The following is a 27,999-nucleotide window of genomic DNA, read 5'->3' as shown; positions in this document are numbered from 1 at the left end:
TGACTACAACAAGGGTGGGCTCAAATTTATTGACTTCAGTACGCTAAATAACACTTTTAAAGTTAACTGGATTAAAAACCATTTAAAAGAACCTGCTTCAATATGGAATTTTATCTCTAGTCATGTGTTTTCTCAGTTGGGTGGTTTAAAGTTTATTCTGCTTTGTAATTATAATATTGACAGGCTTCCTGTTTCTCTTTCAAACTTTCATAAGCAAGCTCTTTTGTCTTGGTCTCTTCTTTACAAGCACAATTTTTCTCCAAATACTTACTTTATCTGGAATAATAGGGATATATGTTATAAAACGAAATCTATATTTTTTGATAACTGGTTTAGGAATGGTATTGTTTCAGTAATTCAACTTCTTAATGAACAGGGTAACCTTTTCAGTTACCAAGAATTTCTTCAGCGTGTAAAAATACCTGTTACTCCTAAGCAATTTGCCATTGTTTTTGATGCAATTCCACTGGGAGTGATCATGCTCCTGAAAGGTTGTTCTTATGTTACTCCTCAGCTTGATCCTCTTCTGACACATGTTGGTAGAATATGCTTGATGTCCACTACCCGTAATAATAACCGGACTGTGCGCAATCTATTTCTAAAGGACATTATTTCTGTACCTTGTGCAATCTCAGCTTGGAGTGGATATGCCAACGATATATGCTGGACCAAGGCTTGGACACTACCTAACAGATTCTTACTGGTCAATAAAGTAAAAGAAGTGTCCTTTAAAATCATTCACCGTTTTTACCCAGTTAAATCCTTTTTAGCTAAATTCAGTAAAGATATTGATACTAATTGTACTCTTTGTAATACACATCCAGAATCACTTATTCATCTTTTTTGGTTTTGTGAGTTTTCAAGAGACTTGTGGCGAAAGATTTGTCGTTTTATAATTGACCATATTTGTGAAACTTTTGAGTTACGTTTGCAAGATGTTTTATTTGGTTTTACCAATTTTAGTAAGGAGCTGGATGAGGAATATTTTCTTTGTAATTTAATTGTTCTTCTGGCAAAATTCCATATACATAAGTGTAAAGTACTTAAAATGAGGCCTTCTTTTGTTTATTTTCGTAGGGACGTGAACATTTATCTCAAAAACATTTATGCCTCAAAGAACAAAAAAGCAATGAAAACTGTGAATTTATGTACAAAATTTAATATTGTTTTATAGATGTGTGTCTGCTTTGTTTGTGTCTGCATTATCTAACCCCTGGCGTATAGTTATTGTATCTGTCTTTGTTTCTGTACTTGTCTGTTTTATATTTAATAAAAAAAAAAAAAAAAAAAAAAAAGTTCCTTCAGCTCATAAGCGCAGTTTGCGCCGAGTATGCGTCACATTTGCAGTTCTCTCCAGACCAGCGGGCGTCACTGTTGAGGAAACAAGCTGAAGAACCGGACGAAGAAAAGCATACGAAGAAAGCATACACAATGCCACCTGTGGTGTCACGTCAGCAGAGGCTGGCACATCTGATGCGGATGCGGAATGAATTTACTCTGGGTGTAGAACTGTATATGTATCTCAGAGCTAAGCGGCTGCGGCAAAAACAGAAGAGAAGGTGGAATGTTCGTCCTTTGCAACAAGACGAACTTTGTCAAACGTTGTCCTTTGGGACAACGTTGTCCCAGTGTAACTTCATAGACGTGTCGTACAGATGTTTGTAGAGGCGCACCCTCTCGGTCACCGCGGTCTCTGCAGTGTTCATGTTTCCTTTCTAGTCAGCTGTTTCCGGTTGAGCTCGCGCGAAGTCAGAAAAAAAGTTGTAGTAAGAATCAGGCTTAAGAATGGGTCAAAGCGAGGTTGCGCCGAGTAAAGCCTGATTCTTACTCGGCGCAACCTCGCTTTGACCCATTCTTACTAGCTGGTCGCAAATGGCGCAAACGGTCACGTGACCCAAAATTCCGCCACGCCCCCCGTCGCAAGCTAAAAAATCTTCGCGCATCGCAAGGTCGCGCACACAACTTTTTTTCTGACTTCGCGCGAGCTCAACCGGAAACAGCTGACTAGAAAGGAAACATGAACACTGCAGAGACCGCGGTGACCGAGAGGGTGCGCCTCTACAAACATCTGTACGACACGTCTATGAAGTTACACTGGGACAACGTTGTCCCAAAGGACAACGTTTGACAAAGTTCGTCTTGTTGCAAAGGACGAACATTCCACCTTCTCTTCTGTTTTTGCCGCAGCCGCTTAGCTCTGAGATACATATACAGTTCTACACCCAGAGTAAATTCATTCCGCATCCGCATCAGATGTGCCAGCCTCTGCTGACGTGACACCACAGGTGGCATTGTGTATGCTTTCTTCGTATGCTTTTTTTCGTCCGGTTCTTCAGCTTGTTTCCTCAACAGTGACGCCCGCTGGTCTGGAGAGAACTGCAAATGTGACGCATACTCGGCGCAAACTGCGCTTATGAGCTGAAGGAACTGTGAAGGGGCTGGCGCTTTCGATGACGTCATTAATGGTTCTCGAGCCAGAACAGTTGCGCGGTTGCGCCGAGTAAGAATCAGGCTTAAGAATCAGGCTTAAACAGTGAAAGTGGGTGTGTGAAGTACATTTAACACATATTGTGAAATAATCCTTCCGAAATACCATCAGTGAGCTGTATTGAGACTGAAAAATACCTGAGCGGGCTATATACAGTATATATATATATATATATATATAGTATCATGCTCGGCCACAATCAATGTGCCGTGTAATATGATAATACAGTCAGACCTCAGAAATAGAGTCACATGTATTTTTAGCATCAAGATATCTGCTTCCTTGTACTGATTTTATTTTGCCAGGCACAGCAACATCTGAGCAACATTGTGAAATACAAACCTGCAGGACAAACAAGCTGCAGACAGAGCTGCTCAAAGAATGGGCTTCATTTGTCACCCTAACCCATCGTTATTTCAGCAGTGCCAGACATGCATGCCTATCCAACTACAACTCAAACATTTAACAAATGAAATAAACACAAACCTAAGGAAACTAATGTATTTGCGTGTGTGGTTCATTTAAAGGGATAATCCATATTTCTTACATTTTGAAACACAAGATGAATAGTAATTTGGCCGGGATTTCTAACTTTTGTTGTTGAATGAATCTAATGAACAAAATAATATATTAACCAATGAGATTTGGTACATTGGAAGTGCTTTATAATGTTGCATAAAACAGAAACACTTCAGTATATATGCTTGTAATGACTTGAATAGTGTTTTTAGTTAAATTCTATTACATGTAGTGGCATGGATACGGAAAACACAATCCTAAATCAAGGTATAGGAGCCAGCTAAAAGCATATACTGCTTTGATTTCGATCAATATGTTTCTTAAGTGTCTGCTGTGACTCTATAAGTTATAAAAGAACCAATGCTGTAATAACTTTAATTTAATTTTAAATCAGATTATTTAGTTGATCGATTTATTAGACTTGAACTAAACCAAATGTGTTTCACTGCTATGAAGCTGCTAAGGCTCTATTTTCTCTGTTTTTTTATGATGCCACAGTCCATACAGAATGAGTCACATCTTCTGTTTTCAGCATCAAAGCTGAAAACAAAATACTTCACTCCTAAATCATTTGAAATATCTCAATATTGCCAAGGGTAGCGATTCTATCTAGTAATCAAAGGACATGGCCATGGTGCAGTTGCCATGGATACAAACAGCGCATGTACCACAAAACAAATCCTTTGCCTTGCAGTTCATATCTCCCCTACTTGTCTTTGAGCCAGTGATCCATCGCCGTCACCCGTGTCAGAAAATAAAATAATACTACAAAAATATCTTGAGCTTCTTTCCCCCCAAATACCCTCCCCTCCACAGTGACAAGTGTGTGTTTCTCTATTCATTAGGGAGCTTTATTTAGCTGTGGGTTATCTAAGCCTATTTTTTGTGGACACTCAGTGATCTCTAACTTATTCCATCCAAATCAGCCACACACACACACACACCACCTGTTTTTCCTGGTTGCTGATGTGCAGCCTTCACTCTGGTTCATGGTCAGGTCTGAAGTACAACTATCAAACAATATACACACCTTTTATGGGTTATGTATATATACCAAAAACATTAAGGTTGTCGAGCAGTGGCCTTGAATCACAGTGTGTTGTAAATCATAGCAGTAGAAAAGATGAGGTTCTCTCTCTCTGCCGCACTGTTGGTGGTCTGTTGTGATAATCAAAGGAAACAGAGCTCCACTGCCATTGGAGAGGTCATGATCAGTAATTCAATCCTTGTGTGTCAGTTTATATACCATAAAGGCCTTGATCTATGGAACCTTTTATCAGAAATGACAGTTTCCTCTAGCCTTGGAGTCTGATACTGGCCTTATCTTTCAGATGATCAGTATACCTCAGTAAATGTTCAATCCAAAATATTGAGTATACGGGGTATGACTGTCACACTCTGACCCCTGACAGAGTGGGGTTTCCAAGCAGCGAGCCGTGACATATTCTGAGGGGAAAACAGACACCTACATGGACTTCACGGAAGTCGACTGCCTTGACTCAGTGACCCATTAAGAGTACTGATTCAATCCAAGACCTAATGTTTGCACAGAGTGTCTATAGCAACAGACAGTCAGTGCTGCATCAGAGCTGGTCTGCATCAGAGCTCAGATGAGTATTTATTTCATACTTGTCTGTTTAAAATTGGTGTCAGAAAGATTTGGCTGGCTGAGTAGATACATAAAACCATCTGAAGTTTAAAGAATCCGAGATTTATATGTGGTGCTGTCTTAATGAGTTAATGTAAACAAGAAGTCAAAGATGTTCATGATCATAATAAACATGTAGAATTGGCCAGAGTTTTTTTTTCTTTTTGGCTTCGTTAGCATGAATTTCTAACAGAGGATTTAGTTATAATCACATCATATCAATAAAGGCGCAGGACTGTAGAAAACTTACAGAAAAATGAAGAAATGCCCACACATTCGCAGAGATTATTTATTGACAATGTTTCAATCCAAGTTGGAACTTCATCAAGTCAAAAGTTTGAACAACAAAGAACAAGCCCATATTTATACTTTCCACTGGACTGACAAGCACCACCTAAAGACTGAGCTGAATGCTAATAAATGCTGGGACTTTTATCACTTTTCTTTTAATTTCAAACAAATCAAAAAATGTTCTACGTTGCACATTAGCATGATACATTTGTCAAATTGTTTAGTCCGGTAGGGTTTATGGTTGTCCTTAAAGCTGACATGATAACCATTTTCAAAAGTGAAATGGGATATAGAAGTTCATTCCCATCCGCCTCTGAGCTGACAATGGAGGGCGTCACAGAGCCAAAACGGCATGCATTTGTGAAGAAAATGAAGAACAACCTGCACGCTGAAACACATTGCTTTAACCATTGATGTGGTTGTCACTCAGCTAATTCTGCCATGCCAGCTTTCTAGTTGTCTGCACACTTTGATGTGGCACTGAGCTCCATCTGTTTGGTATGTAAAAAGTGATTAAAAGGGGGGCATTGGGACATCAGCTCGGACATCTGTTGTGCTGACATGGTATAATCACTATATGAAAAAGACTAATTTCAGTATAATTCATTCTTCTCAAATGTTCCCAGACATAGAATGACAAGACATCATGTTTTAGCAAGTGTGGCTTTTTTCAGCCTGGTCTCATTAAAATGTGTAGTCGTTTCACGACAATGTCACGTGTTATTAGTACAAGTTTTTGTAGTTTTAGTGCAATCCTATAGATTTGACGTGCTATTTTACCAGTAGAAGATGCTGAAAGCTATAAATGTGTCTAAATTACACACAAAAAGTGGCCAAATTGAGATTGTGTTGACTTGTTAAACAGAATCTGCGTTCATGCTAGCAGTTCTGATCAGCTGGAATTAAAAAATCAGCAGTGCTCTCAGCCTTCAGCTAATCTTTTAACCTTGGGAAAATGTACTTCAAAAACTTAGATCACGGAATTTGTAGGTCCCTCTCCCTCCCTCTCTGCTGCGCTTAAGCTTTGCCACCAAAGGGTCTCCAACTGACAGAAAAAGCTGTAATTTGCAGGCAAGTAAGTAACCATGGAAACTATAGAAGTGGCAGTAGACCCCTGTTAGAAACTCAGTTTAAGCACTACCTGATTATTTTCTCAGATCTCTGTCTCATATATCACTGTCACAGCATGGTGACAGTTTCAGCAAATATAATAGAAAGTTATTTTCATTCAGGCTTCTTTGTTTTGCTTTAAATTACTGTTGCATATCCAACATCATGACAGTCCAAAAGGATGTCCTGAATCAAAGGTAGGTAATCAAGTCCTCAGGATTGATGATCCACTGATCTTGAATATCAGCACTTGTTTCTAAGGCACTCCACTAGTTGGTGTAATTATCCAGATATTTTAGTTTTAGACAGACTGACCAATGAACTGATGTTACTATTACATGAGCCAAGCTGATATAGTTAGAAAATCCGTTTTTGACTCATAAGACACTGCTGCATTCTTACAAATATGCCACAAAATGAATACCACATGAATTAAATGTAGGACTAATACAAACTGGATGAACCTAAAGGCTTTCTTTAATAAAAGAGATTGTTATATATGTTTACGGTCAAACATAACAGGAGGCGAATGATGAATCAACTCCAGTACGAACAGTTGGTCTGAGAATAAGCCATGTAGTGAATTTCAATTCCAGACAAATTGCCAGGCTTTATTCCAGACAGCCCCATTAAAAATCACACTGACAAGTATACAGGTCTGACTGGGACCGACCCATGTGATCATCTCTGTCTGTCTCTCTGGATTGTCTCCAAAAACATCACAGGCCTCTGTCTAGTTTGATCCCCACCGCATCGGCTATCTGCTGCAACTGCCACGACCAACCACCATCGACACGTTCAAGTCAGAGGGGTCAGTCATGCACCCAGAAGCGTCACAAGTTTCCAAAGGTCCCTGTCCCTTAGGCCCAACGGGTCAAAAATAGTCTCAGTTCGCCTTTTATAAATCAGAGTGTTTCTATAAAAAGCATTTGGCGGACCAGAAACTTCAGCCGAAGCCACATCACCCTATCTTTAGCTTTATTTATGTCCTAGTGTTGACAGCACCACTTGCAAAGCTTTCCAGTCACTGTCACATGTGTGCCGAGCCCTCGGCCCAATGCTGGAAAGCACCATGGAGAGAAACGGTAATCAGTGAGTCCATGGCCCTGGCCAGCCTGTATCCCTGAGAGAAACAAGCCGCCTAACAGCTGCTGAGTTAACGGCTTGATGGTTCTTGCCCTCAGATTCTTTCCATCTACTTAGTGTTTATGGAGCTCTCTTCTGATGGCAGATAAGCACGTCCACTATTGTTTAATGATGATTGGCACAATTACAACTGTCACATACGAGAAATATTGGTAAATGAGGTCTGTAAAAATAGGTTTACAGCTGTGGCTTTGTTTGACTAATGTAGGTCACGTTTTCTGTTATTTGCTGATCTATTTTATTCATACAACATGAACTCTCATCCCTGGCAAGGCTCAGCAGCTTGCAGGATGAAAAGCAGAGCACAGTAGAAAAATGCTGGATCAATACAAACAAAGATTAAACACACAGGGGCATGCATGGCAGATTGTAAGCAGTTGAACTACTAACATTTGCACAAACCAGTGAGGAGCTGGAAACACCACCACGTTCACAAATTATTACATTGACAACACATGCTGTAGAATATTTTATCAACAGAGAGGGTTGCTGACTTTATCACGGTGAGACATGATTTAATACACACTCGTTCGCAAATTTAAGCCTGATTTATACTCGGAAACCAGGTCGTCTGCGTGTGTGTCGCAGTTAACGCAGACATGCCCCCCCCCCCCCCCACGCAGACACTACGCAGACACTACGCAGACACTCTGGTGCACCTCCTCAAAATTGTAACTCACCGCAGACAGTGCCGCAGACATCGCCGCAGACATCGCCGCAGGGAGGAGAGAAAGGAGGCCTCTGATTGGTCAACTCTACATCCGCTCTACACTATGCGTATTTCCGGTTTGCTAACCGGCTGACGCTAACCGTGACGATTCTTTCCCTCTCTGCCAGCTCCAGTAGTAGCAATATTTCTTCTATTTCTAGATCGATCAGCTGCATCTCAATCAAAGTGCGCATTCGTCCAGTCGCCATTGTTGTTGAATGACCTCCGTAACCGTAACACCCACAATCCTAGCTTGTTCGTGAATGTCCCTCTTGCGTTGTGGCGTGGGATTAACATAGCGCAGACAGCGCTTCAAGGCATAAATCAAAAATAACTGCGTCGTGTCTGCGACAAGCTCACTGCGACACACTGCTGCGAGAGTATACACGAGCCTTTAGGCAAGACTTCACACATGCAAAATATGAGTATTACTAAATATTTACACTTGTCAAAAAAGTTCAGAAGTGGGATTCGGAACAAAATGACACATCATTTTGTTGTTGACAATGATGTGTGAATTATCATTTATTCACATCGTCAAAAATCCTGATAAAATGTGGCCAAACATCTGGAAAAAGAAAAATACTGTGCATTAGAAATGATGAGAGTTAGAAAAATCATGTGACTGTTAACACCATTTGTACAAGTGTTATATGTGATCAAAAGAAACTATCCATATTGACAGTGTTAGGATGAAGACTTGAGGAGATATTGATGTTACCTTCTTTTACATATCTATAGAGTACAAATGATGGAATTTGTAATTCACGATTTGGCACAAGTAAATAGATATGTTTAAGCAAAATCTGTCTCTAAGGACAGGTGATTTTTTAAATTTAGTTAGAATGGTGAAATTGTTTAGAATTTGGGTTTGTTGTAATACGCCAGTGGCTGCAAAGTGGTGTGGTGGTTAGCACAGTCGCCTGGTCCAAGTCCCGGATGGGGCTTGTGGGCCTTTCTGTGTGTTTTCATGTTCTCCCGGTATGGTACTCCAGGTACTCCGGCTTCCTCCCACTGCCCAAAAACGGGATAATTGGTGACACTAAATTGACCCTAGGAGTGAGTGTGAGCATGGATGGTTGTTAGTCTCTCTGTGGCCCTGCGATGGACTGGCGACCTGTCCAGGATTTACCCTGACTGTCGCCCAATGACAGCTGGGATAGGCTCCAGCCTCCCTGCGACCCTGGGTTGGATTAGGTGGTTATATAGTATGGTTGGTTGGATGCAATACGCCATGAACAAAGCAGTACTTTCACTTTGTACCAGGATTAAATTTTAACTACATTTATTATCCTCATGGAAGAACACTCTGAAAAAAGTAGCATTAAAGTTTAAAGCGTAATGTTGTTTGACTTTGCTTATGTGAAAAACACAAAGCTTCTCTTGCAATTAGTCAATAATTTACAAACTATATGGATTTTATTTAATTGACGATGGCCACAAGTTGTTTCGCCACATTTAGATGGAATCCCTGAAAATAAGCACGCAGTATAAACTTTTTCGTTTTCAAGGTGACCCCTGAAGTTGAAGCACAACAAATGTTTGTACATTAGCGAAGTAAACTCTCAACACGTTAATTCCTCATTTAAAATCTAAAATGTGCCAGTCGATATAAATGGTTAACTAAGGTCATAAAAACATAACAAATGTTAAAGCAATACTATGTAACATTTCTACCTTAAAATAACAGCTTGAAAAAATTTGTGTGGCTAGAATGAGTTTTAATATTACGATTGGCCTGTCTCCTATGCCCTTCGGGGGTCTGAGTTGGAAAAACTGCGCTATGTAACTTTGCTGGAGCGGCCCGGTGGCGGCCCGGTGGCGGCCCGGGAGCTGAGCGGAAGTACTTTGACTTGCTTTCTGGCACACCTACCGCAAAAACAAATAGACCCCTCTCACGCTCCCAGGTACATTTGATTACTCTTACCTTCTTGGTCGACATAGTTTGCACCTTCTAACGCCTCGCCGGTTCGTCAACAAACGTGAAAAGTGAAAGTGAAAGGGTGTTGTATTTACGACAGTGTAACCGTACATTACCTGCAAGCCTGTAGGGGGAGCTCCAGAGTGGGCTTTTTGAGAAGTTACATTGTATCGCTTTAAGCAAAGCAATTAGATACAGATGCTTGTAACAGCTTTTTAAATTATATCTCAAAGATTTTTTGCCATTGTTACACAATGTACTTTTTAGGGTCTAAATAGTGAGGAAGATTTAGTATCAAGCCATGCAATTTTATTTCCCTAAGGTTTTGTTGAAGAAGAGTAAGAAAAGAAGAAGAACAACAACAAGAACAAAAACAAGTAGAAGAAGAAGAAGCTCCTGCAGGTTAGCTACTTGGTCTCTCAATAAAATAAAAGAAGAAGATATTTGAGATATTCACATAGTCAATGTGTCATTCTTTCTGCAACTGTACTGTTTATTAAACCTGTGTGTGTTCGCGCGCGCGTGTGTTAAGATCTTCTAATTAATCTGCTAAACAAAAATTCAACTAAGAGCAAGCTGGGTATGGCTGGATATGTGGACATGAAACAGTGTAGAATAACCAAGAGAGAATGTATGAACTAGTGATGCAGTACACTCAGCTGGAACTTGTAAGCTTAGATTAATACTGCTACAACTCTGTCAGCCCCGTGCACTTAACATTAAAGAAAACTTTGAGGAGAAAGACAAAGTGCCTGCATGACTCCCAGTGGAAAAACTGAGTGTGTTCCTACTCCCCAATCATTTCTCTTCTTCCTCTCCTTCTAACACGTCTCATGTGTTTCATCGAGAATATTCCAGAGCAGGTTTGCCCACACAAGGACAGTAGGTCTCATCCCACTCAAAATTCAGTTCTTGACTTATGGCAGAAGCCACATTCACAGTGAACAAAGATGGTGTAGGTGGACTGTGTGTATGTGTGTCTGCTTCTGTCTCCGTTACTTCCTTCTCATCACTGTGCAGATAAGCTAAAGGTCCATTCGTGTTTTGTCGGTAGGTTTTCATCTTAACCGTTCAGCAAATAGGAGGTCATCATTTCAATTATTGAACCTAGCATTGGTCTGTGTTGAGTCTGAGGACTGTAATCATGCAGATGTCTGTGCCAAGATGTGTCAGCGCTTGATGTGTGTGGGAGAAGTGGATCTGAGAGAAATTAATTACTGGAACATTTTCATGTCATTTGCTGTCATATTCTGAAATGTTGGTCTATGCGCTATTCTACTTTATACGTAGCTATGCAATTATGCAATGTTATGTGATCATTCTTTTTGTAATGACTGTTCCTGCATTAAGTTCAAATAATTGAAAATTTAATCAAAACTCTCAAATTTGATGGCAACATGACATAAAGTTATCTGACTCAGGGATATGATACAAATTTCCTGGAGCACCTAACAGTAAAGAAAATGAAACAATTATGACTCATGCAGTGCTATTATTGTGTGAAAACATTTTATTTAGTTGTAAGTAGAAACACTGCACTGTCAAAGATTCCATTTTCTTTAAAAGTTATGCATTCAAAATGTTACCAAAATTAAGAACATTTAGCAACACAAAAAAATCAAAGTATCAAAAGCGCTAATTTATTATGTACTGGGGACAGCATTTTATCTTTTATTATGTAAAATTTTTTCTTGTGACTAGTTTTTCTTCAGAATTGAAGCAGTACTTTCACTTTGTACCATGATTAAATTTTAACTACATTTATTATCCTCATGGAAGAACACTCGGAAAAAAGTAGTATTAAAGTTTAAAGCGTAATGTTGTTTGACTTTGCTTACGTGAAAAACACAAAGCTTCTCTTGTAATTATAGCAACAGGCAGTTTGGGTTATAAAAAAATGGAAATGTGATTTTAAAGATTTAAAGAAGTCGATGACAACGAGTCTAGTTAGGCCATCGACTTTGTCTCCTTTGTTTTTTTTTATTCTCCTGTCAGACCCATTAGCTGTCCTGCAACATGCCCTGCCATTGATCTCACATGCGGCCCAGAATGACATGAAGTGTGTATCCAGGATAAAAGAGAAGAGTTTCATGAAGCCCTCTTGAGCACCTCTTGTATATTATTCTATCAGTCAACCAGTGTCCTCTGATGAGGGAACCTCTTGTATCCAGTCTCCTGTTGCAGAGCGCACTTAACGCATCCCTGACTAATTCTCAATAGTGTTCCTTAGATGTCTTGCAATTTGATGAATTTGTGTTCAAATGCAATAAAATCATTCAAAACAAAAATTACTTTATACTACAGGCATGCTTTCCCTGTGCAGCCCAAGGCTGATATCAGACCTCCAAGTTAGAAAAAATTTGTTCCACGGTTGAAATGAATCACATTTCTTCACTGTATGAATGCAGATACCGCGGCCTGCTGCAGTAAGTACCCACTAGTGCTTTAAATCCATGCCAAAAGAAGTCTCCAATGAAAGCCTTTTTGAAATAATTACAAGTCCTCGGAGAAAACAAGTACAAATATACAGGAGTTTTTTTGTAATTTCATGGGGCTTAAAGAATATTACAGCGTTATATTTATAATTTTAGCATGATTACTTAAGCAGTAATCACATATCTGCATTATGGATTCAACTGCTAGCGATGTGCCTGTCGCAAGCTTGTCATCTTATGTTAATTGTCTGAGAAAGATTGTCACTGAGTGGGTGATTTGCTCTAATTAAATAAATGTATTTCATTAACAAGCTGCCGAAAGCTCTTCGGGAGTGGAGGCAGTATGTATGCATTTTCTCACACTCTGCCAAACGGTGCTGAATTGCGACCGTTCTCTAATGAATAAATGACAGTTATACATTAACAAATAGATGTGCTAATGAACAGACATTTTGTCAAAAATAAAGAAGAACTCCATTTGGTTAGTCTAACTATAAACCATATAGCTGCTTTATGTTATTTGTCTAAGCACTTTAAAAAAAATCTATTCAAACTCTGCATTAAAAGCAATCCTGCAATTGGTAATAAAGTACTGATTGACCTTCATATGCTTTTAAAAAAATACAAAAATGTAACACCTACACATTACATCGTGATGGAGTCTAGTTGTTAATGTTTGTATTCCAGCTGCATCTTGATTGCGATTTATCTCCGGCTTCCTGTTTTGATGAACTGAAATGTAGGGGTGCTTTACAGTTTCTGAAATGCCATAAATAGCAGGAGTGACGCACATGCTCTGTCAAATGTCCATTTTATTTGACAAGCAGTTTAGGTTGTTTTTCTGTCCTGAAAATCAAATTACTGCATTAGATGAATAACAAAACTAAATGAATAAACAAAAACACAAAAAACAATGAGAAAAAAACACTGACCTTTTCTCCTTTAGGGTCAAGTCAAGTATCCATTTTTACAGTAGAACAACCAAGCAAATAACAGTATTAGACAGTATTTTGAATGACTGTTCCTACTTAAAGTTGTTGGGGTTAACACGTAGATTTCTCTGGTAATCATGACTGCTCTTATGTGTTATACAATTTGTTTTTGCTGTAGCCAGTTGAGATAAGGCTATATTATCAATTTTATACACAACAACGTAATCCTAAAACATGGCATTCATCAGTCAGTCAGTTGCCTCAGTAATGTCGCAAACACATCAATATGACACTGTTTCTTCAACTTCATACTTTCATATTGAAACTTAATGTTTGGATTGCATGAGTGTGTTAGCACTGAGAAGTAATAGCAACATCAAGTACACGACCCTGATGGTATATGCTGAATGTACAACACCACATTTCTATCTCTGATGCCATGACTAGTGCAAAGTTCGGGGAACACCATTCAAATTTCTGCCAGGTGTAAGAGACATCATCCACAGAGTAGCTAAGGTGAAGACTTGCTAGAGTACAAAAGTGGATTTAAAAATTATTTTTTTATCAAGCATTGATGCATTTTTATGTTCTGGAGCTGTTTTGTGTTTACTTGTCTTACATTAAATCTTCAGTTTAGTGTTAGTTCTGTAGTCAGAGGCTTGACATGTTGTGAGTAGGCTTATTTGGCAAAATGAGGAAGCTAGAGCAACAATATCAACAAAGTCATTGTTTTCTGCATGTGCACAACTTGTTTGACATGAGACAACGCTGCCTTGTCAAAAATACCTCAGTGGACATGCATGTGCTCAAACAGAAACGTCCAAAATGAGACAATATGTATTTAACTTCTTTAAATTACTTGTCAAACAAGAGCAAACAATGCTGCAGCAGCATATGTTGGAATGAGAAAATGTTGTTATATTGTTCATAAATCTTTCAATTTGCAAAAACAAGGACAAATAATTCAATGTTGTTTCTGAATTTAAATCTGTCTCATTTTAAAGACACAGTATGTATGCTGCAACAGGTTCTGGGTTTCAAATAAATCAAAAGACGCAGTATGATGGAGCTGTGCCCTCGCACAACTGTGGGGTGGCACAGCACTGTTGGTTAAAACAGTTTCTCTAAAAATAACTTTATCATGTGCATGTTGAGTGGTGTTTGGATCGTGGTTACGCTACCTGACACATAAGCTTGTGGGTTGGCATGAGCAGCCTGCTGCACATGGTAGTAAGCAACATTGACATCGAAATGTCATCTTGATTAGTGTCAAACAGATTCCAGTGTTGAAAAACTACATGTAGTTAATGAAAAAAAAAAAGAAAAAAAGATGGCATTTGGTAGAAAAAACTGTGGTATTACTGTTCAACGTATAATTGTATGACTAGAGATGATAAGGGGGATTTGATGCGACTGACGATAACTGCACCCTTTACATTGAATGAAATTAATACATTTATGAATTCCTCTTTGTTTGACTACGTCCGACATGATTTAAGCACACAAATAAAATAAATATAAATGAATAGCCCAGTTGACCAAATACTATATCATTAATCTACAACAAAGCATTAAATAAGATCCTATTGTTTTGGATGTGAAATCTCAATCTAAAAATAAATTACAAACTAAAGCTCCCGATACATGAATGAAAACTGTAAACATTGTATGTGAGGACAGTATGGCAAATGTATTCATATACAAGCCTCCGCAGCTACATCAAAGCCATATCAAACAACACTGAAATTCTCTCATGCTGCCAGTGATAGTGTTATGTGAAACAATACAGCTTTGCAACCTTCTACAATCACAAGTCAAGTCGACTCGACCCGGTTTTAAAAGTGAAGGAAGACTTGAAGAAACGGTCTTGTTTAGGCCCTTTGGCCAATTTAAAAGTCAACTAGTAAAGTGTAGTTACCGTAAAGGTGGACAGCTGGGGTACATCAGTCACAATTATGCAACATAACACACTGGCAAGTTGTGTCCCTGTTATGCACCACCATTCCTGTCAGTGAATCTGTTTATGGTCCAAAGGGAAAACCCTGAGAGCCCCTGGCCTTACTCAGCTGCCTCTTAATTGCAGGCAATTTATATTATTCAAACACAGTTTGCCGAGAAAGTATGCTGAAAGACGTACCGGCAAGTTTATTCCCATGACTTGCAGGACGTTTGTTGGGGCATTTCTTGAGGTCATTTCAAAGGGAGAACTCTGATGCTGATGAGTTTCTATTAGAACAAAATTAACGGGATGCAGAAAGCCTGTTTTATGTCCTCATTTATTATGTCAAGGTATTTAAATGAAAGCCTGCACTACTCCGAATCAGTCAGTGGTATTGAATGCATCGATGTATGTTGCAATCAAAATGCAAATAAGCACACCATCTCCACACCTCACTTTATGGGACGCTATGAAAAATTAAGGCTTCTTCCTCAGCATCTGATTAGATTTGTATCACAACAATCATCATACAATTTGAAATGAATGTCTGAACTCTTTCAAACCCACAACAGATGGTGATATTCAAACAAATTGCATCAGGACATTTCAGGACATGTACAATATAGTGAAACAATTAAAATGAGATGTACAGTGATGCTTGAAAGTTTTGGAACCATTTACAATTATTTCTTCATAAATATGACCAAAAGTATTTTCTGTTTTAATAGCAGAAAGAACCCAGTTAAACAACTTTCCCAATAAACAAAATGCTCAGCGAGTCAGCATAGAGGAATATTATACAATATTATAGGATTGTGTTGAAATTTACACACAGATTTCCACAGTCAAGTCTGAGAAAATACCACTATAAACATGTATTTTGAATGACTGAATTTTAACCGGATGTTTCTTTTGTAACGTCACCACTTCTCATGCAGTTTGCAGATGAAGATAGACTTGTCAATCCTGCAGGTTGCTTCAGTTTATGACTCCTCAACTCCAGTAAATAGGGTTGAAATGAAAGTGTAAAAAGCACTCAAATGCACTAGACCTGAAAAAAAAAAACAATTCCAAAATAGTTGGAACCATGTCTAGATTGTAAAGAAAAACAAAATTAAAATGTTTTAAATCAACATTTTATTCAAAATAGAAGATAAAAAAACTTATCAAATGTTTAAAGTGAGACATTTTAAAATAAGAAAAATATTATCTTCAATCTTCTATCTATACCTTCTATGTAGCATTCCCTCTTCTTATAACAACAGTCCATAAACATCTGTGAACTGAGGAGAGAAATTGCTGGAACTATGGGGGAAGAAATGTTGTCGCATTTATTCTTTCATGATGCACCAAATATGCTCAGTTGGTGAAAGGTCTGGATTGCAGGGAGGCAAGTCTAGCCTTGGAATCTTTCACCACAAAGCCATGCTGTTGTAATAAATGCTGGGTGCAGTTTAGCATTGTCATGCTAAAATATGCAAGGCCTGAAAATGACATTAGCTGGATGGGAGCACGTGTTGGTCTAAGGCCTTTATATACCTTTCAGTATCGATGGTGCCTTCGATTCTCCAAATCTCTTAATACTATGTACTGTAGATGATGGAATATTTAAGGTTACTTCATTGCTCTGGTTTCAATGATTTCTGTGTTACCGTTTGGGAAGTTCATGTATGGTTTTCTGTTATATTACTTCTGTTTGTCCTTTGAATTGTTTTAGTTATTCTGGTTTTCTGCTCTCCCTACAGAGCTGGATTCAATTTTATTAGCAGGATAGAGAGTTGCCACAAGTTGCTACTGTCATTGTCAGAGCCTTTATGTGAGATGTTACTCAGTAAATATGTTTCTGAAAAAAAAAAAGTGAGCTGCGTACCCTCTGTAGCCCTGACCGCAGCATTCCCACTGATAGCAAGTGGAGTCGGAACTGATGAAAACCCACATTTTCTGCAGTCATTTGACATGGAACTGAATGCCAGTTAGACTCTTTCCCTTTGCACACAAAAGCCAGATGTTGGTGGGTTTTATTACTAGTGTAAAATGAGCCTAAGTGTCCAGCATCTGATAGGGAAAACTTTAAAGTTTTGAGCCAGAGTGAAACTACGCGATCTTAAAACAAGCTTAAAATAGCCAAAGCCATCGGGAAACCACACAGGAAGCAGGGATTAGGAAAAACATTAGTGTGCGTCTGTTACTGAGCAATGGAAAACCAGTCAGCCACTGGGGGGAAACCGGTCAGTGCTCCGCTGTTCCTGTCCCTGAGCGTCCGTCCATATGTGGTGAGTTATCTCTCATTTCCCAGCTGCTTGAAGTGATTGCAAATCTCACCCCCAATTCTCTCTGTGGACTTCCACCCAAAATCAGCCAGCTGAGCCATAACTGTCCTCTCAAGGGCTTTTAGAACACATCAAGGCTAAACTTGGAGGCTTATTACTTCCAAAATGTAATGTTTGACCCCATGTCACAAGCCAATCCCTTCCCCACTTCTCTCTCATCTCCCTCAGTGTGCTTTTCAGTATTCTGTTTTTTATACTTGGAACTTGCTTTGATTGGAACAGTTAGACAAAGATATAAATAGCCTAATAGAAATGGGCAGTGTGCGTGTAGGCAATCAGAAGCATTGTCTGTACATGTGATGAGTCAGGACACACTGAAAATGCCCAGTCGAGTATTTGATCTTGACACTGATGCATTTGTGATGGGGTATGTGTAAATGTGGTTATTTTTACACTTCCCATCTCATTTCTGCTTGCTGTACTGTCCCCTGTGTCATGCCAGCTGATCAGAGGTTAAAAATGTGTTTATATGCTAGTTTATCGCAAAACTTGCCACTAACTCTAACCTGGAAAAAAAAGAAAAACATCTGCTAGTCTTCACACAAATGAGGCCTAATGTCGGGAAAGTGTGTCGTATTATTTTGTTTCTGGGTCTTGAATCTATTTTCCCGAAATACCTGAATCCACACTGTGCTGTGAGGAAGAAACTGTGTTTTTTTTATAGGTAAAATAGTGACTCTTATAGATTAATCCATTAAGTTTGTATAAATATGTTTGGTCATGAGTAAATATTGAAATGCTTCAGGCTATTTTTGAGCATAGTGGCTCATTATCACATGTGAATGTGAATGTTTTGTGCCCTGTTAACTTTGTTTGACCCATTTTTATCTTTTAAAAGTGAATTTAGGGCTAACGAGCAGTCAGAAGAAGAGGTCGGTTTGGACCTATGTTATTGTATTGTATAAAGTTTGTTTAAAGTAAACATCTGGTGTCAAAAATTATTTGCATCTAAATGTATGGAAACCATCAAAATATTGCTGGTAGCTCAACCTCATTTTCAACGATTCATTGATTCCTCAACAATGTCGCTGCCCCATTTTCTTCTCACATGAGCAGGTATTTAAAATGAATTACAATTTTGTTCTAAGAAGTCTAATATGCATATACATAATCTATTCCATTAACAAAGCTTTGTCTTTTCACATCGAGAGGTGATTACTTGGTGAAGCCGCATTTGAGTTTTACGCACCCAAAAAATGGAATTCCCTCCCCTTGCATATTAGAACAGCCCCCTCTGTGGACACTTTTAAGAAACAGCTCAAAACACATCTTTTTACACTTGCATTCCCTTAGCTGCCATCATTCGTCTATCAACACTCTTTTTTTCTGTTCCCCGCTGTTTTTTAGTCAATTTGTGTGAAATTTGTTTAATCTCTGTATTGGTTTTTAAATATTTATTTTAATAAGTTTGATTTTAATTTTCATTACCTTTTTTTTTTTTTTTTTTTTTTAACCTTATTTCTTGTGTCACTGTGCTCTATTCTTTGTTGCTTTTAATTTGTTTTTTTTTAATTCTTTTATTGTTAGAGCACTTTGAGCTGCATTCTATGTATGAAAATGTGCTTTATAAATAAAATTATTATTATTATTACTTCGTTAGACACTGCTCGGTGAGTGTCATTCAGCGGACCTTCAGTTGTTGAGCTATTATTAGCAACACTTTGGTCTGAATATAGCATTCATTGGCTGTTAGGTCGACTGGGTCAGCATTTGAAAAGCCTTAATCGCAGACACTGAAACATACTGCTAATGCAATTACGTATCTCAGTCTGTCTCATTAGATCAAAAGAGCTTTAGTTTATTATGTGGAAGAAAGAAGGTCTGCATCTTATAAACAAATACATTAGACAGAATGAATGAATACAACAAACATTTTCATATGAGAAGCTTAATGAAATGATGCCATTATGTGGTGCTTTCCGCATGTTTTAATTCTACTGATGTGGGAAATTACATCAAATTACAACATTTACAAGGTTGTTTCCTCTGATTTCTGATGTACCAATAATCTTTTAAATCATAATCAGCTCAAGGAAGCAGCATCATAGCTCACTTATCACAAGCTTTCAGTATAAATGATTAGCAAGTGCATGCAGTGTGATTCACAGCACAGCAAAAAAAAACATTTGAAGAATAAAGTTAGCAACTAACATAAAAAATACCACGTTTTTTATTCCATGATTTCTTTGTACTTTCGTGGTTCTAACTGTGGTGGTGAAGACACGAAATGTTTGACATTACTTAACAGCGTTACAGTAATGATAAAAAAATTCAAACTGAAAACATCATGTCCCAGGGATAGGCCTGAGCACTCCATCTCGACCAGACTGATCTAAAATGTATTTCCTGTACTTTGATTAAATGACTGAAAAATACATTAATATTTTAGAAATCCACAGCAAACTTACTTTAAAATCACAAGGCAATGATGCAGATAGATGGATTGAAAATACTAATTATAACATATGATAATCATCCAAATCAGACTGTAGTCTTCAGAGGGACCCATTCCTGGTTAGTTTCGCTCGGCTGTTTGGGGTTCTGGTACGACAGTCTCACAAATACAACAATGAGGATAGTTCCTGAAATTAAAATAATAAAAAATAAAAAGCTATATTATGACTTATTGGTCTGTAGAATACAGTAAAGTATTGTATACCCAAGGCTCTGCAGCACATACAACCCAAACTACTCTAATTAATTCTCAATTACAACTACCTTCGTCAGCGTCTCTGCTTACCTATGACTGCAAAGGTGCCGAGCAGAATTCCCACTGCAGACTGAATAGTTGGCATGCCTTGCAATGGTTTGGCAGCCATTTTGCAGTTCCCTCTGACATTGCAGGGACAAACTGTCACTAACAGAAGAAAAAGGGAAAACACAGAACATTTCACAACCTAGGAATCTTTCACATCGCAGACCAAAATAGCTCTGACAAAATAAACAACACAACTCACTCAAAATTCATTATCTTGTTTAAGACTGATGCTTGAATTTAGAAATTAAAGGAAAACTTTAGACAGACATTCCTTGTATTGATAAAATATCACCAATCAAAATCCAAATTCAAGAGGAGACGATACAAAATGTGATTTTCTCAAAAAAAAAAAACAAGTTAACATTAATTTAATTGAAAAACAGACACAGACACCAAGCTGAAAACACCAAAGGACACAACTCTGCACCTACACCTCATTCCCCCAGCCGTATGCTAACCTCTGGGTGACATGTTATGTTTAATTTTCTGTTATGTGTAAGGTGTCAGCAGTGGGCAGAACATAATCTTAAGAGAGCAGTGTAATCATGAGCCTTGAAAAATAATTTGTAAAGCCCCACCGCATCATTAATGAACAAGAACACTGCTAGGACAAGCTGGCATGCAGGGCTTGATCTGTATCGATTGTTCTAGTGCTGTTGTCCCATAATCTCCCTGCCCTCACCACAGCACGTGAGCAGAAGCATTACCTGGCAAGTTTATGAAGGTGCTCCTTGGAGGAGAGCTGCTGTCAGAGATGGTGAAAGGCACAGTGTAGACCTCAGGGGCCAGGTATGGGATGTTTAAAGACAGGTTGGTGTGAGTATCTGAGTGTTAGGAAATAACATGGATCAAAGATAACATTGCTTGATTGATCAGGTAATATTTGCCTCGTGCCAAAGTTTGACTACATTCTGTGAGATAACCTGTCACAATAGCAAATGAGTGTTGCCTGATACTTGAAATAAATGGATAAAGAAAAACATAGATAATAAGAGCGTTGTTTTCATCATTTCTATTCACACAACAGAATATTTTACAACTTTTCCTTTTTAAAGAACCTAAATGAGCAAAACCACATTCATATAACTTCATAGCTACACAGGAAACACAATGAGAAAGGCTGATGGGGCAGTGGATGGAGTGGTCTGGAGCCTGTCGCTCTTTATCTTATCTCTGTCAATCAGTCGAAAATACAAGCCTGGTTGTATGACGTAAAAACCCTGCCCTGTGAGGAGAAGCGTTTTATCAAGCTGTTTGAACCCTTATCTGAGGGTCTTTAACTCTGCACTTGCACCTTACTATCACTCTCCTTAGTGTTCCATTTGTCAGGCAGGGAAATGCAACCTCTTCAACCCTTCTATATACGCTGTTAATGTTGATGTATTTATTCATCCTGCAAGGTGGATGTGTGACTCACCTGCTTACCCTGAACTATTTTCTGTGGCTGCGAGAATAAAAAGTAATTTTTCATTAAAATACCATTAACAATCCATGCAAACTAGACATGTCATTTTTTTCCTCCTTTATGCAATGAAAAGTCGTTTCAAGAGGAATAAGAGCACGCCACCTCCTGAACTGATTTTCTGCATAAAAAAAGATCTGTTAGTCAAGGCCCTGAAAAACTGAAAATGAATGGCGATCATTCTTTTCATAAGAGGCTTTGGTTGTGACACACAAACTGTGCAACTCTGTAGCAAATTATACTGGCACAAGTACAGCCTTGCCTGTGACCAGGTGCAAAGCATTGTGGGAGAGTCCTCTTTTAGCCCCACATTAGCTGTCAGGAAACCAGTGGTGACGCCAAAGAAATTACACAGAAGATATAATTACAGCTTGGCTCAATCAATACCAAACAGGAACAGGGGAGTGAAAGAGAAACAGGAAAAAAACCTCAGAGGGAAGTGGTTCAACCGTTTGAATGATTTAATGACAGACGTCATAGCTGCAAATAGTTGGCATGAAATGAACCCAACACAAGCAGTTTACAGCTGAAAAAATAGCATGATTACATGATACCTCCTATTCAAGACAGGAGAAATGATGCAGAGAGGAGCCAGAGAACTAAAATTCTTTGACGTTCAGGTTTCATGAATCTCAGTACGTTTCAGTCTAGGTAATTTAAAACATTCAGCACACAGTGGCAAACTTGATGTCCACTCGCTCAATTTTAAAAATCTATTTATCGGTAAAGTCACATTGCACACATCAGACATTGCCACAATCAGACCTCTCCAATAAAATAACTTCCGAGAGGAGCTTTACAGTTTCCTTGGACTATACAAGAAGCATTTGCATTTTAAATATCATCAAATCATCGACTAATGTTTAAGTTTGTCACATGTTAAAGGAAGAAACAAAAAAGACATCTGTTGCATTTATCACATAACAAATCATATTGATATGATCTGAAATATATTAATCAGTGATTATTATTTGAGATTTTGCAGAAATATTTGTAAACCTAATAAAATCCTGTTTGTTTCCCACCACAGTTTGCGGTGTGTGATGTCGCTTTCGAGCGGGAAAGTGAGATTCTATCACAAGCGATCAACGGAGACACATGTGGGGACACATTCCAATGCCAGAGGTGGACTGATGTACTCAGAGCTGTCCTCTTGTCAACTAAAACTCATTAATACCAGTGTGTGTGAACAGGGCCTATTGTTCAAATTTTGCAGGGTGGTTACCAGATTTTGGTAGGTTTTGTCGGCTGACATAAGCAGATTATTATATCCATTCAGCAGCACTCTGGCTGATTAGATGTTTTGATACAGATGGGCAACGCATTCTCATTCCCATGTCGTCATTATACTGACGCTTAGTCAAGTTTTCAACACACCGGGATCTGATGTACAACCACAGTTATCTTTCTGGTAAGTCACACATGGGCTGCATGAATAATAAAGAACAGCTGGAAAACGTTCTCTAATTCAGTTTTACCATGAATTAACATTTGGCCCTTTTCCACTTGTGCCAACTTGACTCTACTCAGCTCAACTAGATTCTACTCGGTTTAGGTCATTTTTCCATTACAGTTGAGGACCACCTCGATGTGGGTGGGGTCGTTATGGCAAGGCGGCCTGAAAGTCCTGTGATGTTATTTCTATGCGACACAGACATGACACAACAATGGAGGACGGCGATGGTATACTTGCTGCTCGGTCTATGGCTTTTTGTCAGCCGGTTTTTTAAACATGCTGGAGTTCTTGTGAAGGAGTCGTGTTCATGACTCAGTAGGTTCTGTAGTGTGGCGGTTATCACGTCCACTTTACATGCTGGGTTCAACCCCAAGCGGAATCAAGCTTCAGGGACTCCCTAACATGTTGCTTGGTGGTAACTCAATTCCTGTCTTTAGGGCGGCTGTGGCTCAATCGTCCAATCGATTCGGTTCGATTCCCACTCTCGCACCGGCCTGCAGTCTGTCGACATCATGCTTTCACTCGACTTTTCGGCTTGGAACCCTGTCCGGGTAGGTGCAGTCAAGTCAAGTCAAGCCAAGTCAAGTCAAGTCAAGTCAAGTCAAGTCAAGTCGAGCCTAGTATGTACTAGTGGAAAAGGGCCAATCGACTGCATAAGGAGGTTGGAGGGAATGAGATGAGGATGACACCCGTTCCAATCCTGACACGAGTCTTTATTTCCTTCACTCTGCTGCTGAAGTACTTCATTACAAATCAAAAGTACTTGTTCAAGGTCCAGCAATAAAAGTACTTGGTTACGGTTAAGAAGACATCCTGCTTAAGGCCTCGGTGTGCTACTCCGTTGCTATCCGCCAATCCGACTCTGTGGTCCCGCAGAGGCTATTAAACCTTTCGAAGTTCTCCGTCGGGATGTCGGATACGCAAGGCAATTCACCTCCCGATCAGTACGTGTCGCTACGCTAGACGACCTAATCTCGCGACGTCTATCGTGAAAGTTGTTGATTGATTGTTTACCTTCCGGCTCCGTTCCACTCCTCACAGTGAACAATGGCGACCGAGAGAGAAAGACTGTTGTTGGAGTTGGAGCTTATTGATATTAAAATGCAAAAAATGTTTGACCAAATGTTGACCGGCACACAGTAAACTCTTTCAATAATGGCAGTGTTATTGTTGTGAGAGGAAGGAGCTAAACCAGAAAAGTGATTCCGGAAATGATGTTGTTAGCCGACAAATCACAACCCTTGCGGTCTCTGCGAGTCTCTGTCTCCTCGACGGATAGATAGGAATTTTGGCCGACGCACGCAAGCGACGGAGAGCGTCTCCGGGAGGGTTACCAATGACGGAGAGGGCTCTCTGTGGCTCTCCGTAGTCTTTCCCGGACGACTATAAATCAGGCTTTAAGCATTGCAAGCATTTGCAAGGATTTTTACGATGCCATGGCAACACCTCTGTTATGGTACAACTGTTACGTTACCAGCATGGGAAAACCGTGCACAACTGAATGTCAACCTTTGTAAGTAGCCTGTGCATTCATAACTGATGCATCAGGCTCCTGACCGATCCTGTCTGTGATATTAAACCTAAGCTCATTACACCTAGCAAGCAGATGTAGAAAAGTAGCTCAAGAGAGTTTCTCCTAACATAGTCTTGTAATTTGTCTCCCACTCTTGGCAAAATAGATCATGAGGCTTGTGCTGTATGCTTTGGTTTGACTGTGTTCACCTTGTCTGCTTTCTCCTCACCATTAATAGGTGTTAGCTTCCAGTTACGTCGAACTGTGACATCACTGCGGAGGGAGAAATTGAGTCGACCTCCGTGTTGTGGTCCATCGCTGTCCCGTGAAGCCAGAACCAGAGCTTGATCTTCCCACCGAGGCGTGCACAGGTACTTCCAGGAATAGTCTCCGACCAACACTGGACTGTTGTCATTCACATCCAAGATTTGGACAGTCACCAGTGTGGATGCAGATAAGGAAGCGTTTCCTAAAATGAATTTAAAGAAACAAAGTTGTAGTTGTTCTCCTTATCAAAAGCTACTAATTACCGGCCTAATTAATAAAGAAATTGTCTCTTCATCCATTTATCCATCCACTTCCTATACCCGCCTAATCCAATTCAGGGTCGCGGGAGGGTTGATGAGGGCTGGAGCCTATTCCAGCTTCCACTGGATGAGAGGTAGGGTACACCCTGGATGGGTCGCCAGTACAGAGTCTATTTAATCAATATTGAAACAGATGGAAATCATCTTACGTCCATCCACTGCGATGACCTCCATTGTGTACGTGCTGTTCTCCTCTCTGTCCAAGGCTTGTACAGTCTTTAGCTCACCAGAATACTTCCCAATTGAGAAGTATTTCTTGGTGTCTCCTTGAAGAGAATATCTGCACAGAAAAGACATGTTACTCTGTGATTAAAAAAAAAAAACTCCACAATTTAAAAAAAAGTAATGCTTTTTCCTCTGTTGGCCTGAATTTGTTACCTTATTGGGTGAGAATCGGGATCATAACCTCGGATGGTGGCAATAACCCGTCCCGGTTCTTCCCCCTCTCTGACAGTTACCTCATAATGACTTTGAGACAGGATTGGACCCTCATTCACATCATCAACATAAATAGAGACGGTTGCTGTGGACGCAGGACCATATCGGCCACGGACCAGAGCGACTGGATTCTGTGCACTAAGCACCAAGATGTACTCACTCTCGCGCTCAAAGTCCAACACCTGTAAAAACATGCATGAGCTTGTTCAGTCACATACAGTACAGAAATGTACTGACAAAAGTATTATGGTCAATAACACCCACACTAACCAAGATATTGCTTAAGTTATTATTTGGATAGCGCTTAAAAAGACAAATCTACACAAGATTGATAGATGTCCCCATTACCTGAAACTAATACAAAGGCAACAATAAAAATGTAATTTCTAGTTATCTGATTACAAACACAGACAGCCCCAAAACACCATGTGGTCTTTGCCAGCAGCAGAAGGACACAGTACAGTCCCATGTGTCCACTCTGCTTATCTGACTTCCAAGAAATCTGGATACACTGGCGTGTAGAGTATTTCTGTATTTCCTTTTTTTTTTCCTTCTTTTTTTTTTCCTTTTTTGCTTTATTGGTGTATTTCTAATACAAACCAGACACTGTAGATATGGGGAAAAGCTGAAGTTTCAGTGTGTCTCTACTGAAACATTTTCCATGATGCTGCATGTGTGCAACTGCTACGTGACAATGTCCCCGATGTAAACTAGATAAGCTACTGTTGAAACAGCAGCATTTTCAGGGAAATTCTTGACTGTAAAAAGAGCACAAAAACAAATACCAAACAAATCTGTTCATACATCTTAGCACGTTTGTTATTTCTGTAAGGTGTGCATCATGTTCTATATTTGGGTCCAGATATATTTTGCGAAATTTGGAGTAGAATATTCCAGGTGATAGGATTGTCATTATCTGAATTCTAAAAATAGTAACTGTGGCCTGGTCACTTTAACTTTAGGACTAAAATCAGTTTCATTGTGAGGCGGAAAGAGCAGTCATTTACAGTCATTTGTGAAAGCTTTTTACTCACTTAAAAGGAATCCTGACGAAGGAAATGTCAAATGAATTAGATTATTTGAATGTAACCTTCTGAATCCTGCCCTGATGTTCGTATTTTTCTTTCAGCTGAATGTACTCAGTCTTGCATGACGTCATGCTGCTAAGACATTGTGTCTCCGTTGCCTAGGAGAAGTAACGTGAACCTTGGAGAAGAGATGAGTGCTGTTGTTGCATCCAACAAGTCACTGTGTTCAGTTTATCAGAACATGAATCTCTGCAGGCTGTTGAACAGCCATACTACTCAAAGGCCTCACGCAGTGATCATAATTTTGTTTTACTTTTGAGTTTTATTCTGACCCGAGAGTGTGAATCATGTCCAGTAAACTGTTATCATCACTCTTAGACTGACTTTTACAGTAATACCCAAATGCAAACATCTCCAAATCTAATAAAAAAAGTGTTCTGTACTATGTTTCCCATCTAATTTGATCCATCTGCCATTTGGTGTTGAGCAGAAGCAGAAGGCTGTCATGGATTTTTGACCTCTGATGAAAAAGAGCCCAATGAGAGCATCAAAATGGTACCAACAAAATAAATCCTCAATGGTGCTTTTTGTGATTGACCTTTTGATATGATGAAGTCAATAAATTGCCATAAATGTTGCTGCAGAAGAGAATGCCCTGCTACACCACTAGAATGGTAGTGGAGGAGATGATGTAGAGAAAGTACAGCACATCTTCTCATAAGTTCTATGCCATCTTGGAATCTCAATTATCCCTCGCTGATGGGCTGCAGAGATGCTTGTAAAGATGCTCCTGTTTACCTATTTGTGGCATTAGCTTGGACATTTCGCAAACGCACCACCTGTGCCATTCTCAGAAAGTTACAAAATTAGGAGGCCCTTCTCCTGCCAAAACAACACAAAAGTGCGCCTGGAACCAGAAGTAGAGGTGTTATTTTTGGAGTGCAGTTCCCTGTGAGAGGATGACAGCAGCAGCCATTAACAAAGATCTTGTTTTAGGTAAGAAAACCCAAAACACTGCTGTGAAAAAATGTAAAAAAAAACTAGGGCTGGGTGAGTTTGGCGGATCCACCAAACATGGAGAAGGGTACAGAACTTTTACTCGGCCATTTTCATTTTAAAATTCTTCCAGACGGCGGAGTCAACAGAACCAAAGTCATCTGTAAACACTGCCAAGTTGAATTGTCTTATCACCGTAGTAGTTCCAGTCTAAAATATCACTTAAAGGCAAAATACACAACTGATAGCAGCAAGTCATTCAACGGAACAGACAGTGGAGCGAGGCTTCTACA

General features: G+C 39.3%; 1 protein-coding gene across 1 annotated transcript in view; it reads right to left on the bottom strand.

Annotated features, from left to right (window-relative positions):
• Window positions 1-19,245: 19,245 nt before the first annotated feature.
• cdh16 (cadherin 16, KSP-cadherin) overlaps window positions 19,246-27,999 on the bottom strand; it is a 29,325-nt gene continuing 20,571 nt past the window's right edge. Inside the window, exons 12-17 of the mRNA XM_075451860.1 lie at window positions 25,623-25,864; window positions 25,394-25,524; window positions 24,887-25,126; window positions 20,934-21,050; window positions 20,209-20,325; window positions 19,246-20,050 (exon numbers count right to left, since the gene is read on the bottom strand). Of these exons, the coding sequence (XP_075307975.1) occupies window positions 19,950-20,050; window positions 20,209-20,325; window positions 20,934-21,050; window positions 24,887-25,126; window positions 25,394-25,524; window positions 25,623-25,864 (948 nt within the window). The 3' untranslated portion in view covers window positions 19,246-19,949. The remainder of the gene's footprint in view (window positions 20,051-20,208; window positions 20,326-20,933; window positions 21,051-24,886; window positions 25,127-25,393; window positions 25,525-25,622; window positions 25,865-27,999) is intronic.

The sequence above is a fragment of the Odontesthes bonariensis genome, chromosome 1, assembly GCF_027942865.1.
Source record: "Odontesthes bonariensis isolate fOdoBon6 chromosome 1, fOdoBon6.hap1, whole genome shotgun sequence".
Taxonomy (NCBI): Eukaryota; Metazoa; Chordata; class Actinopteri; order Atheriniformes; family Atherinopsidae; genus Odontesthes; species Odontesthes bonariensis.
The sequence above is the reverse complement of the archived record's forward strand: the minus strand, read 5'-3'. Positions and strand labels throughout refer to the sequence as shown.